The sequence below is a fragment of the Podarcis cretensis genome, assembly GCF_951804945.1.
Source record: "Podarcis cretensis genome assembly, chromosome: 10".
NCBI lineage: Eukaryota > Metazoa > Chordata > Lepidosauria > Squamata > Lacertidae > Podarcis > Podarcis cretensis.
In genome coordinates this window covers 22497277-22511923 of record NC_137179.1, presented here as the reverse complement: position 1 = coordinate 22511923, position 14647 = coordinate 22497277, and the positions used below count along the sequence as shown (strand labels likewise).

Here is a 14647-nt window from a genome sequence, read left to right as displayed (position 1 = left end):
TCAGCACCAACACTTTGAATTGTGCTTGGAAACGTACTGGGGGTCGATGTAGATCCTTTAAGACCAGTGTTATATGGTCTCGGCAGAGTGTTCTGAAAAATGCCTTCACAGTGGTTGAAGAGGCCCAACTGGGCTGGCCACATGAACTGAGCATGCGCCCTACTATCCACATAAGAAATCTCTCCAGAGGCTGTACAGTCATCTATGGAGGGGGTAGTTTGGAAGCTCCTTTATCTCATATCAGACTATTGACCCACCAAGCTGAGAATCATCTCCAGGGTTTCAGGCTGTTGACATTCCCAATCCTACCTGGAGATGCTAGGGACTAAACCTGGAATGTCTTCTGCATGCAAGGCAGATCACTCCTCCTCCTTCCTCGCAGTTCTTTGCAAGATGGTTTGCGTTTCAAATGAAATCTAGTTCAGTATCCCATTCCTACAGTGGCCAGCTAGATACCTATAGGAAGCAAACAGCATTCTCCCTACTTGTGCTCCCCAGAAACTGGGCACCTGGGCATAGTGCCTTGAGCATCAGAGGTGGAAGATGTTTTGTTGAAGCTCAGTGGGTTTGTAGGTCAATACAGCTTCTGGATTTTTTGGAGACCTTCCTGGGAGCATGGCTCTGGTGTGGGGAGGCTGTCCTGCTCAGCTGCTTCACTTCAAAACACACTCCATTGCTGTCGGGGATGCTCTGGACTTCTTGCATCAAGCAGGGTATTGGATAAAACTGTTGGGATTCTGGGAGTTCTTGGCAGAAAGGTTCTCTTAACAATAGGAAGCTTTGTTTTTTTTTTTAATAAGAATTTTATTAAATTTTCACATTTTATAAAGACAAACATACACAGATATAGACAAAGACAACACATATGAAGTTTCATAACCTTACTTTCCTAACCCCAGTTCTTGACCTCCCCCCACCCCCCCTTCATACATCCTAATTCAATTAAATTGACTCAGCAACTTCATATCTCTCCTCCTTTACATATTATTATTGTATATATATATATATTTAAAAAACCTTTTACTTGGCCAAATTTTACTTATCCAATTTACTTATAAATATTAAAACCTTTTCTAAGGTCGACTCGAGTTCCTTCCACGAATTTCCCTTTTATCTTAAAAGTAGACTATAATAATCAAACACAAAAGTCATAAACATTTTTTTAAAAAAATCTTTTCCTTTCCCCCCCCCCAGCCCCAGATTCTGTCCCTTCCCAATGTCCCCATGTCCACGAAAACAGTTTTTAGCCTGGATTCCTCACATCTGAGGCCTTTAAATCCCTGTCAGTCTCTCTTTGCCGGTTTTTTTGGTAGCCCTCTTTATTAGTCCTCGGGTCTCGAGGGAGTTCTAGCTCGGTCTCATCAGAATTTCTTCCATCCAAAGTACTTGATACCAGCTGCTGCAGAAGGTCAACTAATCCATACTCGAAGAGGAAGCCCCAGTCATATTTCTTGTTTCTTTTAAATTCAAATATTCCAAGTGTTCCAGGGGCTTCCTCCCTCCTCTTTCGCATCTTTCGCAGATTTGTAATCCAAGGGTCTTCTTCTTTGTATTCTAACAATGTGAGCTTGTGGTTGGTACTCTCCATCTGTACTGGCCCTTGCTCACTCTCCCCCTGTTCCAAAGTTATCTCTTCTGATTCAGCTGCAGATTCTTTCCCAGTCAAGTCCATTGTGCCTTCAGCAGAGTCACTTATTTTAGAGTTCAAGGTTATGAGTTGTTTACTCATAGCCGTAGTCTGCTCCTGCAGCTTTCCCACAAGAAGAAACATTCTTTCTAACTCTGCCTGTAATTTTCCATCTGCAGCCATTGTAGTGTTTCAATGTTTCCCCTAGGGGGATTCTGGTTACTTAATAGTCTTTTCCCAATAGTCCTTTACCTTGTTGTTTCCCTACTTTGTTTCCAACCACTTTAGTTCAAATGTAGCAGATTAAGTCCAGAAAAGTGTTAAATAATAAAGTTTTTAACTTTCACTGCCCGTTTGACAGCTCCTTTGACAGCTGTCAAACTCCTCGTTCCTTTTCCTCCAGCTCACATAGAGGACACTCCCGGGTCTGGGGAGGTTTAAACAAAAGCTTCTAAAATTCCACTCTTACTCTCCAGCACAAGTCTTCTTCTGTCAAATTCGTGCAAATATTATCTTTTACTAAGCACCAAAGAAAGAACTCTCCACCTTAGTTCTCCGATCCTTGCTTTAAATTTTCTGTAAGCAGAGGGGTGCGGACTTCCCTTTAGCACATCCCCCGATCGTGCCGAATTCAAGGATAAAAATTTTAAAGTCCAAATTCCAATCTACTCACGGATTAATTAAAGTCCGAATTTCAGGGAAGAAAGTCAGCGGTCTCCGGCCATGGCTCGCGGCTTCGCTCCACTGCAGTAGCGGTCTACTCACAGCACCACGCCGCTCCCCGTACCCTCTCTGTAGCCTTTAAAAAGGCTCTTCGTGGGTCGGGGGGCGCTTTAGGTGCCCGCCGAGTCACCAGGTCCGCAGGCTTCCACGCCTGCGGTTTCTAAGGGTCCCCGCGTCGCCGTCGCGGTAAGACCCGTCTGCAACGGAGCCGATTCCCTCCGGAGCTCGGAGGGAATCCGCCATTAACCGGATCGCGCTAACCCGGAAGTCCAACAATAGGAAGCTTTGAAAGCCTTTGCCTCAACCCAAAGAGGGCTCCTTTGTCTTTGCTGCATGTAAAGGAGACATCCAGCAAGTGCTGTGTTGATCAATAAAAGCGCCACTCTAATAACCTCTCTGTGTGACTCTCTTAAACCACTGGAGCACACCGCAAAGCTAAGAATTGGCAATCTTCCTGGAGGTGGGCGGAGGGATGCAGAAAGCGTTCTGTGTTGCGTCTGTTTCTTAGTGTTAAATAATAGGCTGCGTGTGTTTTGTATGTTTACAAAAATAGATTTAAAAAAACAATAGGAAGATTATTCCTCCCACCCTGATTCTCAAAGCCATGCCTAGCTGGGGGAGCTGGCATGTAGGGAGTATTGTATGAGTGAAAAGCATAATGGCACTTGACTGTAAAGATTACTGACAATGGGTCGTGGTACATCTAATCGGATGGCCTACTGTGGAAAGACAGGTTTCGGCCTTCACTAGTCCAACCAGCAGCTGTCAATTGTCAATGTGTAATCAACTGTCACTAAGCAATCAGCATTGCATCAATATGGGTTCGGATGCCAAAGGCTAACTGAGAAGCTTAATTGCTTTCAACTGCAGGAGTTATTCCTGTATCTTCAGGCACAGGAAGGGGGGCGGGAAGTAGGATTTCAAAAATTAAGCTCTCTGCAGGTAGGGATGGTGGAGGATGTCGCTTGGTCTGCATTTTAAAGCAAACTGAACTGATCTGCACCTCCCAGACTAATAGCACAAATCTTTGGGATTCTGCACTTCCCTGAATTTTGCAGTGCTGCCGGCTCAAAAAGAAAGAAATGTACCAAAATGCATTAAGCACTTTATTCAAGAAATGCAAAGCTTGGAATATAAAACAAATATTTAAGTATGTGTGTTATGATAAAATACTGTTCAAGGATATGATTAAACACAATTTTTCCTAATTTTGAAAAACAGAAATTGCCAAGTTACTGCAGAAATGGGACAGGGCAGGCTTATGGATAAATACATGCAAAACTTAACATGGGCGTAGCAGTTGCCCCTCTCTAGATCAAGTAAAACAACAGAAATACTTAGCTAACCAATCAGGTTGGTTCTGCTCCTGCCCCCACAACAAGAATCCTGGCTATGCCCATGAAACAACATGGATTGGAGGTATCACCAAATCCATCCCCTAACCTCAGGTCTGTCAGAGTTGGATGAATACTTTTTCCAAGTGTTTCGGATTTCACAAAGACTGGGATTGGATTTCATGCCTTTAAAATGCTGCATCACTAACCCCCTCTGTCTGCAGATGTCAGGGCAGCCGTGCATTAATTTGAAATCTGAATTGATTGTAAACTAGAATGTCGATCACCCTAAATTGAGGGCTATAGCCTCTGTGGTCTTTGAGTGAATTTTTTTTCTAGTGGTCGCTTATGCGGAAATGCCTACATAAATACTTCATGTGGCTTGAGAAGTTCCTGAAGCTGGTGTTTGAAATATTTAAATGGTGAAACTGAATAATAGAGTTGGGAGTTGCGTCTTGTCTTTGCAACCAGGATGCTTCTTCACGTCATTAAACTTACCGTTTCAGGGATGATCCCAGCCAAGAAGAGAGCCAGGTGGAACCAGGGTTGCCAGCCAAGGTGAGTAGTGTGTTTCTTCAAACAAGTGCACAAAAAGCACCATGACCATAAGTTATTGGTTTAATACTGAAAGAGGGAAAACTGTGAGCCTATAGCAGCAGACAGCAGTATTACTGTAATACAAAGTGTAATCTTAGCACTGACTTTCTTTTCATTGTACATTTTCAAAGAAAGCCCATCATTTTATATTTTAATGAAATGGGGTGGGGAGGAAAAATTAGGTGGTGCAAGGCAATAGTTATTACAACACCAGATAGTTACTTAACAGGTTTCAACAACATCACCATTCAAAACTAAACTACGCGTTGCATCAGATCTCTGTTTTAAGTTCTAAAGTACGGCTAATAAGCTGAGGTATAGGCTGAAGGCCAAGCTGAAAGTTTACTTTGGTTCAGCTTTAAAACTACTTGGAAGTTCAGCTCCCTGTTTTCTTCCAGTTCTACCCTCTCCTGCCCATTTTCAATGATTCTCCTGGTAGTAATGCACTTGCCATAAATGAACCTGGTGGAGGAGGTTTTCAGGTATTAGACTAGGACCTGGAGAACCAGGGTCAAATCCCGCCCCCCAGCCATGAAGCCCCCTGGTTGACCTTGAACCAGGCACCGTCTCTCAGTCTAACCCGCCTCACAGGGTGGTTGTGAGAATAATACAGAGAGAGGGAACACCACGTATGCTAGCTTGAGCTTCTTGGAGAAAATGTGGGCTGCAAAAGCAAAAATAACTAAATACTCAGACCCACTGTAATGAATGGGCCCAAGCTACCAATGTTTATTGAAATTAATGGGTCTCATCTGCACTGGACTAACTTTAGATGCAACCCTGTCCATGGGTTGATCATATCTTGGCCAGAAATCAACAAATTCCTAAATTTCCATTCCAAAAATTAACAAATTCCAACTTGCACAAAATGCTTATTTGCTTGCTGTTTACCTTGAAAAAGCTAGCTTAGATTCGACTGTACAATGTACTCCAGTCTCTTTCTCAATTAAGCTAAGTGAAATGTCCCCCCTTCCCCCCCTATCGTAATGTAAACTGTAATAAATTATAGAACAACCTGAAGAGTAGTTCCTTAGCATCAATAACAATCCAAGAAGTGAAGTGATGTCTGTGTAATGCAGTATCTGCCTTAAGATGGTGGTACATTCAAACTCCCGTCAGGCCCAATTAGTGCAATAGTCAGGGATGATGGGGACTGTAGTCCAAAACATCTGGAGAGTACAGGAATGGGGGAAGAAGCACAGAGTTCCGGGGGCCACTGGTTTGATCTGGTTTGACCATCACTCCTGCGAACTTGCAGGCAATGTGGTTTAGTAAGAAACATGTCCCAGTCCATATCTAACTCTTCAGGCTTCATTAGCGTATTTTTCGCTCTATAACACGCACCTGACCATAACACGCACGTAGTTTTTAGAGGAGGAAAATCCGTAGGCATGCCACCCGTAGGCATTCCCTCCATAACACGCACAGACATTTCCCCTTACTTTTTAGGAGGAAAAAAGTGAGTGTTATGGTGCAAAAAATACGGTAATTTGAAATGCTGCTGGGAGCATAGAAAGCGGCCTTCTACCAGGTGAGAATCATTCTCCATCTTACCAATATTGGCCGCTCTTTGGGTCAGGGTCTTTTCTAAGGGATTGAACCTGTGGCTTCCTGTGCACATAGCATGCCCTCTGCCTCTGAGTCAGCACTGATGCTATAACTTACACGTGGAGTGAATTATTCAGCCAGAGCTGTGGGCTGAGAGGGAACAGAGTGCTGACCATAGACGTCAAAAGCAATCACATGCCAAGGGAAACAAAATGGGGCAGGGCAGGCACTTTTATGTTGGCACGGCTGCTGGCAGTATTTTGACTCAGCATATTGGATCCATTTCCATCTGCCCTGAAGGCTTTGATGTTTGTGCCTCTCCAAGTTTAATTCTAGGTTAGTGCTATGATCTACTAGAAGCTCTTAGCAGAGAAACAGTGCCAACACCATTGATTAAAATCTGAACATCTGTCGTAGAATATGTTTTGCAGGAGGGGTGCTAACAATAGCATTTTCTGCAAGAGCATAAATACATACTGGGTGCAGTTCTTTGATTTATCAGGCTTTATATTTTGCAAAATGTTGACACTGGGGCTGCAATTTGAAAGCTGCTGGTGGTGAACCGATTGCAAAGAAGGGGGTGTCTTTAATAGTTTGCTTTTGCACTGCTTTTTTTCCTGCAAAAAATCATGCTCAGTCCTTCCTCTCCAGCTGCTTTGACCCTGCAAGTGGAAAATATATGACTTGAGGATTTTGTTTCATCTGCACCATGCTGCATAGCAAACTACTCTGGACACTAAGGGCACTTTCCAAAGTAGCTTGTGAAGTGACATAGTGTAAGGGTGGTGATCTTCCTTCATTGATAAATCAGGAAGAAGACAGGAAGCTTTTCCAGTGAAGCAGGATACCATACTGTGTGTGCAAAGTAGGGTACCCAACTTGGTGCCAACTCCAGATCTTGCTGGACTCAAATTCCCACCAGGCCCAGCAAAGGTAGCCAGTGGTCAAGGATGATGGGAAAGCAATGTTGGCTATTTCTGGAAGGACATCACTGCATCCAGGAACCAGAACCCAGGGCCTCACATCGCAAGGTCTCTTCAAGTCATGCTCGGGATTTGATGGGCAAACCTGTCTTAAACTTACGTGGATTTTTCTCTCCCTCCTCCAGAGATTCCTCTTACGTGAGAGCAACATGGTTTCCCGCTACAAGAAGGAATTCTTGGAGCTAGAGAAAATAGGTGTGGGGGAATTTGGTTCCGTGTACAAGTGCGTCAAAAGGCTGGATGGGTGCGTCTATGCCATCAAGCGCTCCAAGAGACCCCTTGCTGGTTCTTCAGATGAGTAAGTGATCACCGCAGAACACACAGAGACACACCATGATGAAATGAGTAGAGCCTTGGCTGGATTGGTCAATAAATTTCTGGATTGAATGACGCTAGAAGTTGTACCACGGCTGCTTATCTTAACTCTCCCACCCCACCCCTTTTTAAAATAGACCATGATAGGTATTGTCATTGTTCTTCCCACTATAGGCTCAAAAGGCAATGTTTGCTTCTGGATTCCCCAAACCACATTTCACATCCTCTAAGATGCTCTCTAACTAGTGTGTAAATAAGTTGGATTTGAGATTAGCCAAGTATTGGAAAAGGTCATGCGAAAAGCAGACTGAAAGCATTTAAAAATGAAATCCGCCATCCGTTTAATGAACCTTTTCCTTCCCCATGCCATTCAGGGCCTGCCTTTCCTTAGTCCGTGCCCAGCGCTCCAGTGAAATCTAATCTAGTATTGAATTAAGAACTTTTGTTCCATAACAATACTGTTTCCTCCCCCCACTCTCCCACCCCCAAAAGAGATCTTTTAGCGGTGAGAGACTTCAGGGTCACCAGTGCTTACCTTTCTATTGTTTCTCTAAGTGTGGGGGTGGAGAAGCATATCCCCTTCCAAGTATTTCCCAGCCATTTAAAGAATAACTTTGTCAAGTTCTCCAGGAAGTCTTGTCTGACTCCATTAACCCTCCCCTGTCCAAACTCCTGATCTCGCAACAATATTGTTCTTTGAATGATGGGTCATTTCTCTCTCTCTCTCTCTCTCTCTCTCTCTCATTCTCTCTAGGCAAATGGCTTTGCGGGAAGTCTATGCCCATGCTGTGCTCGGCCATCATCCCCATGTTGTGCGTTATTACTCGGCTTGGGCAGAAGATGATCACATGATCATTCAGAATGAGCACTGCAATGGTAAGGATTGGGGGTAGAGGTGGGGGCTTAGGATACTGCTCAACTTCCCATGTTAACTGAAACTTTAAATTCACATGCACTTTGTGAAGTCCTTTGTGTACTTAAATTGAGGTTAATGGATGCTCATGGAGTTTGGAAGTCCAGAAGAGCAAGATGAATTGCCACCCTGTTGCTTTCTAGACTCACAAACTGCCACAAGGAACTGAAGCTCTCCACCTCCACCCCAAATGCAAAATCTGGGATCTCTAAAGGACCAAACATGAGGAATGAGCAGAAGGATCTGCAAAAAATGGGTATTCCCATTGCACGAAAGCTTCTGCCCAGTTCTCCAACCAAAATGATGTGTACAAAATGCATATACTAAGAGCAGGTGTCCATAAAATGCACATATAAGGTTAAAAAAAGGCAAAATTATATTTAGGGAATGGCTTGCAAAGGTTGACATACAAAATATGCATTGGGAGAAATTAGCACTAAAACACTGGTGGAATTATGTTAATAAAAATAAATAAATCACAAACTGATATGGAAATGTGGTAAACTGAATTTAAGATATGTAAAAAGATACAGTACTGAGATAAACCAAAATCTACATGGGGGCCTGGCTAGCAGAAATGTTGGGAGTTTCCTTATATAAAAGAGCCAATGCAGAAGATGTCAATCAAAACCCTTTGAAATAAAAGTGATGGAAGCTAGTAGATTCAAACCAAAACTCTAAGAGGCAGAAGTGTGAGGCTACCACTTAGCTGTTAACCATATCTTCTAAATTCCTGCCTTCTAAAAGAGCGCAATCTGCTTTAGAAGGAGGCTCTGTGAACAAGTGGGCGAGGAACTCTGTCTGCTGTGATCGCTTGGCTTTCCACAGGTGGGAGCCTCCAAGATGTGCTTTTGGAAAAGGCAAATACATCGGATTATTTCAAAGAATCTGAGCTGAAGGAGATCTTGCTGCAAGTTTCCATGGGACTGAAATATATTCACACTTCTGGCCTGGTTCACTTGGACATCAAACCCAGTAAGCATTTCTGTTCAGTAATGCTTTGTTGTTGTTTAGTCGTATCCGACTCTTCGTGACCCCATGGACCAGAGCACGCCAGGCACTCCTGTCTTCCACTGCCTCCTGCAGTTTGGTCAGTGCTTTAGGCATCAAATATTTGTGAACGGCATGCATAAGCACATTGCCATGACCCTTTGAGAAAAGTGAGTTAAGCACAGTTGAGCTTTTAGACGGGATGGAGGCTCATCATATTTAAATAGGAACTGTGCCAGTCCTTGTTTAGGGTTTTGTTCTAAGGAATAGGGAAACTTGAGCCTAGCTTATTACTAACTTGGGCATAACCCCAATTACCTGGCCAATTGAATTCAGTAGGACCAACTTCTGAGTAGACAGGGTTGAGATTAGTTTAATTCACTGAAGCTATGCACCCACAACAGAGAGGAAGCTGAAATGGATCATATGAGGATAGGCTGAAGGAACTCTAGGTATGTTCAGCCTATGGAAGGAAAGACTGATTGGAGGTCAGGGTTGACAGTGGGTGAAAACACATAGAAGGGGACAAAGGCTCTACTGCCTAAATCTAATGGGCTGGTATAGTTCAATCAAACATCAAGAGAAACATATTGATGGTAAAGGCAGTTTGACAATGAAACCAATTATCTAAAGGGGTGGTGGGCTGTCCCTTGTTGGGACACCTTCCAGCAGAGACCATATAGCAATGGGGATATTCTAAATGTGGATTTCCTGCATCAAACAAGGGGGCAGTTTTGCAATACTCGCCTTTCCTCAAGGATTCTTTGAAATAAAATAATTCAAGCCCTACTGTACCCCAATTGCTGGAAAACTCTGGAAATTCATCTTCTTAGGCTTCATTTGAATTTGGGGTTGATGATGCTTACAACCGTAAAATCAGTCATGGCTTCATCCAAAAGGAAATCCACTTGTCTATCTGACAGCATTTCTTAGACTTCTCTCTTCCCCAGATTGGATATTTAGCGGCAGGCAAAAAAGTGATTGTGGAATGCAGACTGCGGTTTATCTGTGTGGGCATTTCAAGCTTCCGTGCTGTTTTTCTGTCTTTGCATTTACAGGCAATATCTTTATATGTCATAAGCTGATTGGGCCTGCTGGTCAGGAGGAGAGCGACAGTGAAGACGACGGCTTTGCCTCTTCTAATGTGGTGTATAAAATTGGTTGGTAGCGTAAATACTCTATGCTTCTAGAGCTAAGACTTGAATGGTTTTTAGGGTGTACATACCAATCTCTCTCTCCTTCTGCTCCAAATTCTCAGATGGGACCCATGGAAGAGTGGGCCACATTAAGTGGGAAGAGGGGCAAGAAGAACTGTTCTGGGTCCTGAATAGATATTAGAATGGGTTCAGCAAGAATCAACTGAATGCACATAACTGCATATAGGTTGTTTGGGGGTTGTTTATTCCATTTTTTTAATGCATAGAACATATCCAACAAGGTCACCCATGGGTTGATTCCTGCTTTGATGGATGGATTGCCACCCTTGACTAATCAGGGTGCTGCTGGACTTGAGTAATATAACCTGAAAGTTGCCTTCAGCCTGCTAGCTTCCTTCTCAAGTGTAGACAAATACATTTCACTCAAGAAATATTATATATTGTATGTGTGAGCCTACAACACTGAGAGGCTCAGGCCAGAAAAGCCAGCTGTAGGTTCCAGCATGCAAGAAGAGCCCTCCAGAGATTGCAAGATTACAATGTCATCATTGGCCTTGCTGGCTGGGATTAGTGGGAGTTGGACTACAACCACATCAGGAGGACCACAGCCCTGGTGTATAATTCCCCTACTCAACAAATTTATACCTCGTCTTTCCTCCCAAAGAAACGAATGTGTAATAAAAATACAAGTAAAAATAAAATAAAATTCTGTAGCACATGCTGAATTTCTTCAGCAGACTAATCTGTCTTGTGTAGGACTTGCTGAATGCAGAAAGCTTGCACAGACCGCTGGCATATATTAATGCATTTCATGGCTCACAAGTTTCTTTTTCTTAGGGGACCTTGGACATGTGACATCCATAACCAATCCCCAGGTGGAAGAGGGTGATAGCCGATTTTTGGCCAATGAAGTCTTGCAAGAGGTAATGATGTGGGCTTTCTTTGGCTCATGGGGGCTTCAGCAGAAGCAGGAACTTATACACTTCCCATTAAAATCCCTTTTCCTGAAGAGAGATGCTGATTTGAACATGATCAGACTTGGGTCCATAACCTCTCTTGACAGTTTTTTCCCTTTTAAAATCTTCTGCTTCCTCCATAGCAATACTGCTACCTGCCCAAAGCAGACATCTTTGCCCTTGCACTGACCATCTCTCTGGCAGCAGGCTGTGGTTCCCTGCCTACCAACGGCACCCTGTGGCATCACATCCGCCAAGGCAACCTTCCGCTAATCCCTCAGCAGCTGTCGCGGGGCTTTGCAGAACTGCTCAGTGTGAGTGTCCTTTGGGGGAGGACTGTAGCTCAGTGGTACAGCATATGCTTGGCATGTAGAACGTCCCAGGTTTGGTTCCAGTCATCTCCAAGTGGGGCCAAGAGAGACCCCTGCCTGAAACCCCAAAGAGCTGCTGCCAGCCAGTGTAAGCAATACTGAGCTGAATTGACAATGGTCTCATTCAGTATAAGGCAGCTTCCTAAGTTCCTAGCATGAGGAGAGCAGTGACATTTCCACGCATCAATAATATGAGCCATGGTGCCGTCAGATCAGGACTTTGAGGCAGAAGTTAAGGACCCCACTCAGCAGAATGAGGAGGGTGCTCAAATCATAGACTCATAGAGTTGGAAGGGACCCTGAGGATCATTGTCCAACCCCCTGCAATGCAGGAATACTCAGCTGTCCCATATGAGGATCGAACCTACGACTTTGGTGTTAACAGCACCACGCTCTAACCAACTGAGCTATCCAGTTATGTAGCAGGGTAGGCTTACCGCATAGCTGAAGTAATGCCCAAAACACATTGCCATCTAAAGAGCCTGCCCTCCCCCTGAAAATTCATCATCTAAAATTATCCAACCGCATCACTGAATATCAAAATCTCTCTTTCCCCTGCTTGCATCAGCTGATGATTCATCCTGATCCGGTTGTGAGGCCATCAGCCACTGCATTAACCAAACACTCCATCCTCCGGCCTTCTCTTGGGAAAGCTGCCCAGCTTCAGGAACAGCTGAATGTGGAGAGGTTCAAAATTGCCATGCTGGAAAGGTAAAAAAAGGGACCTTCATGCTTCAGTAGCCAATCAAGATTTGCAAACAAGGGCATTGGACTACCTGGCTTGGAAGTGACTTCTCCTTTGCAGGGAGAACATGTTCTTAATCAGGTGTGAAGAACCACTGGCTCTCCAGATGTTGACTGAACTTCAGCGGCCACCAGGCCCTAAGCAAGCGTGGCCAGCAATTATGGGAGTTGTAGTTCAGCAGCATTTGGATGGCCAATGCTTCTCCTATCTGTTCTAAATGCAACTGTGGCTTATGTCAGGAAAAAAATCCAAGCCATGTCTTTTCCTCATCATAGAATTCTGACATCTGGGTTTCCACATGCCTCTGATACAATCCTTCACTGGGAGTGCCACGTCTTCCTTGTAGACTGACTTTCCATGTCAGTTTTATTTACCTCCTGCTATTTTAAAGTGAGGAGGAGGGTCTGTGACTTCATGCTAGTTTTGAGTGGGCAGGGCAAAGGGAAGAAAGGAGGTTGTGGCAAATCTACACCATGCAATTTAAAGCACTCTTATCCATCTTGGCTTCCCCAAAAGAATCCTGGGAAGTGCATTTTGTTGTGGGTGTTGACTTGTTATAGGACCCCATAACAAACCACAATTTCCAGGATTCTTGGGGGGGGGGGGGGGAGCCAATAAAGTAGCAAGAGTTTTGCCCATCCACACTGCAACCAAGCACACTGTTATGTACTACACCACAACTTACTGTTACCAACAGTAGAAAGCTCACTTTCAGCAGTGGAAGGGGGCCCTGTGGGCAGGAAGGAAAGTCTGTATGTGCAAATATGTGTGCGACATTGGCAACCCCTTGTGTTAAATCATACCAAATTCCTCCTCTCTTTTTCAGAGAGCTGAGAGCAGCCCGTCTTGCCCAGAGCTTCAAAAAGGATAAATTTTTGGAATGTGCCAGGCCTCAAGAATCTGGAGCCAACTCAAAGCACCCAAACAGCAAGAAGCGTCTGGTTGGAGGGAAAAATGCCCGGTCGTTTAGCTTTACTGCTGGTGGCTTTTGATGGTTTAGGCTCCTCAAATCACTGAAAACACACCCCTTAGAAACAAGAGACACCTTCAGATTTAAGGGACTGTGTTTTTACTTATTCCATCATGCGATTGTCATAGTACTAAATCTGGCTACTTGTAAGAGATAGTTGCTACCCATCACATTACAACATAACCTCTTTTTAAACCTGTCTGTCACTTCCTTTTGCCTGAAACGAGTGGGTTTGTTTTCCCTCCCAGGATTATCAGAAGAGTGTACAACTTTATTTCCTTTCTCTAGCCTTTAGGTTATCCTGTGTTTTCAAGACCCCTTGTGTTTTTCACTTTAAAACAACGACAACACACAGCCCCTAGCTGTATTTCAAATGGAAAACGATTCAGGCAGCAGATGGCTTGTTCCTCTTGCAGTTGGGATGGGCCCTGCCATCACTAACATTTACGTCCCATCGATAGAGCCAGAGAAAGTAACCAATGCAAAATATATATTTAATATTCAACAGACCTAATGAACAGGATCCTTCTAAAATCAACAGGTTAGCCCTGCTGCCAATGGGGGTTGAATAAAACAAGTCTATATTTGGAAACAGATTATGTTTTCCATGAGCAATAGCAGACAGGATACAGCCTGGTCTTGATGGCTGTCTTTTTTTGTGTCCAGGATAGAGCACCTGCTGTTCTTAATGTGGGTGGCTGACAATACTGACAGGTAAAGGATTGATCTGTTTTTTTGCCAAGTGTCGTCTGGGATGGGTGGTGGTGTTTCAAGCACATTGGAAGGGAATTATAAATGCTTTTTAGAACGCCTTGATGTTCTGGGGATTATGTTATGTAAAGTGTTCATAAATAAAATAAAGTAAACCTTATGCCCCTGTTGAAGTGTTAACTTCTGTTGTGGTTTTCCTGAACGCAAAACACTGCTTTGTTGACTAGCCCAGTCATGAAGACTTGGCCAATCGCAGCAGTGTCTTTTGGGGGTTTTCAAGCCTCTCTGTGTGAGTTCCCCTGACTTTCCTGAAGATAGCTTTACTTCACTAGCTGCTGGACAGCACAAATTTTATAGCTGTTGAGAAATGATTCTTTTTCTTAAAAAAAGAAAGTGATACATTTGTGAATAAAGCTTCTAATTTTGTTTGCTTCTAAAGTGTATGTGTGTGGAAATTTTGTTTCAGATCATACAAGGGAGGGCTGATGACATTACCTGTGACCACACAGTCTTGTGGCTGATTCCAGGATGCATCTTGACTTCAGTTGCTCCACTGTGGGCTTTGCCACAGTAATGTCTGTTGCAAACATTATGACATTTTTTTTGCTGTGCAAAGGCTGCACCGGGGGCGGGCTACAGCTGGCATGACCAATATAGTGCCCTCCAGAGGCTTCTAGATGGCATCTCTCATCAGTCCAGAGCTTTGG

At 43.9% G+C, this 14647-nt stretch overlaps 1 protein-coding gene across 10 annotated transcripts in view; it reads left to right on the top strand.

Moving 5' to 3' along the window:
• Nucleotides 1-14378, top strand: part of WEE2 (WEE2 oocyte meiosis inhibiting kinase) — a gene marked incomplete at its 5' end in the record, with an annotated part of 34006 nt that extends 19628 nt beyond the window's left edge. For all 10 annotated transcript variants that reach the window (XM_079992555.1, XM_079992554.1, XM_079992558.1 and 7 more), the window contains 9 exons: nucleotides 4191-4242; nucleotides 6938-7110; nucleotides 7882-8003; nucleotides 8869-9015; nucleotides 10089-10190; nucleotides 11025-11110; nucleotides 11287-11457; nucleotides 12083-12225; nucleotides 13086-14378. In XM_079992555.1, coding sequence (XP_079848681.1) covers nucleotides 4191-4242; nucleotides 6938-7110; nucleotides 7882-8003; nucleotides 8869-9015; nucleotides 10089-10190; nucleotides 11025-11110; nucleotides 11287-11457; nucleotides 12083-12225; nucleotides 13086-13251 — 1162 coding nt within the window. In that variant the 3' untranslated portion in view covers nucleotides 13252-14378. The remainder of the gene's footprint in view (nucleotides 1-4190; nucleotides 4243-6937; nucleotides 7111-7881; nucleotides 8004-8868; nucleotides 9016-10088; nucleotides 10191-11024; nucleotides 11111-11286; nucleotides 11458-12082; nucleotides 12226-13085) is intronic.
• Between the last annotated feature and the right edge of the window lie 269 nt (nucleotides 14379-14647).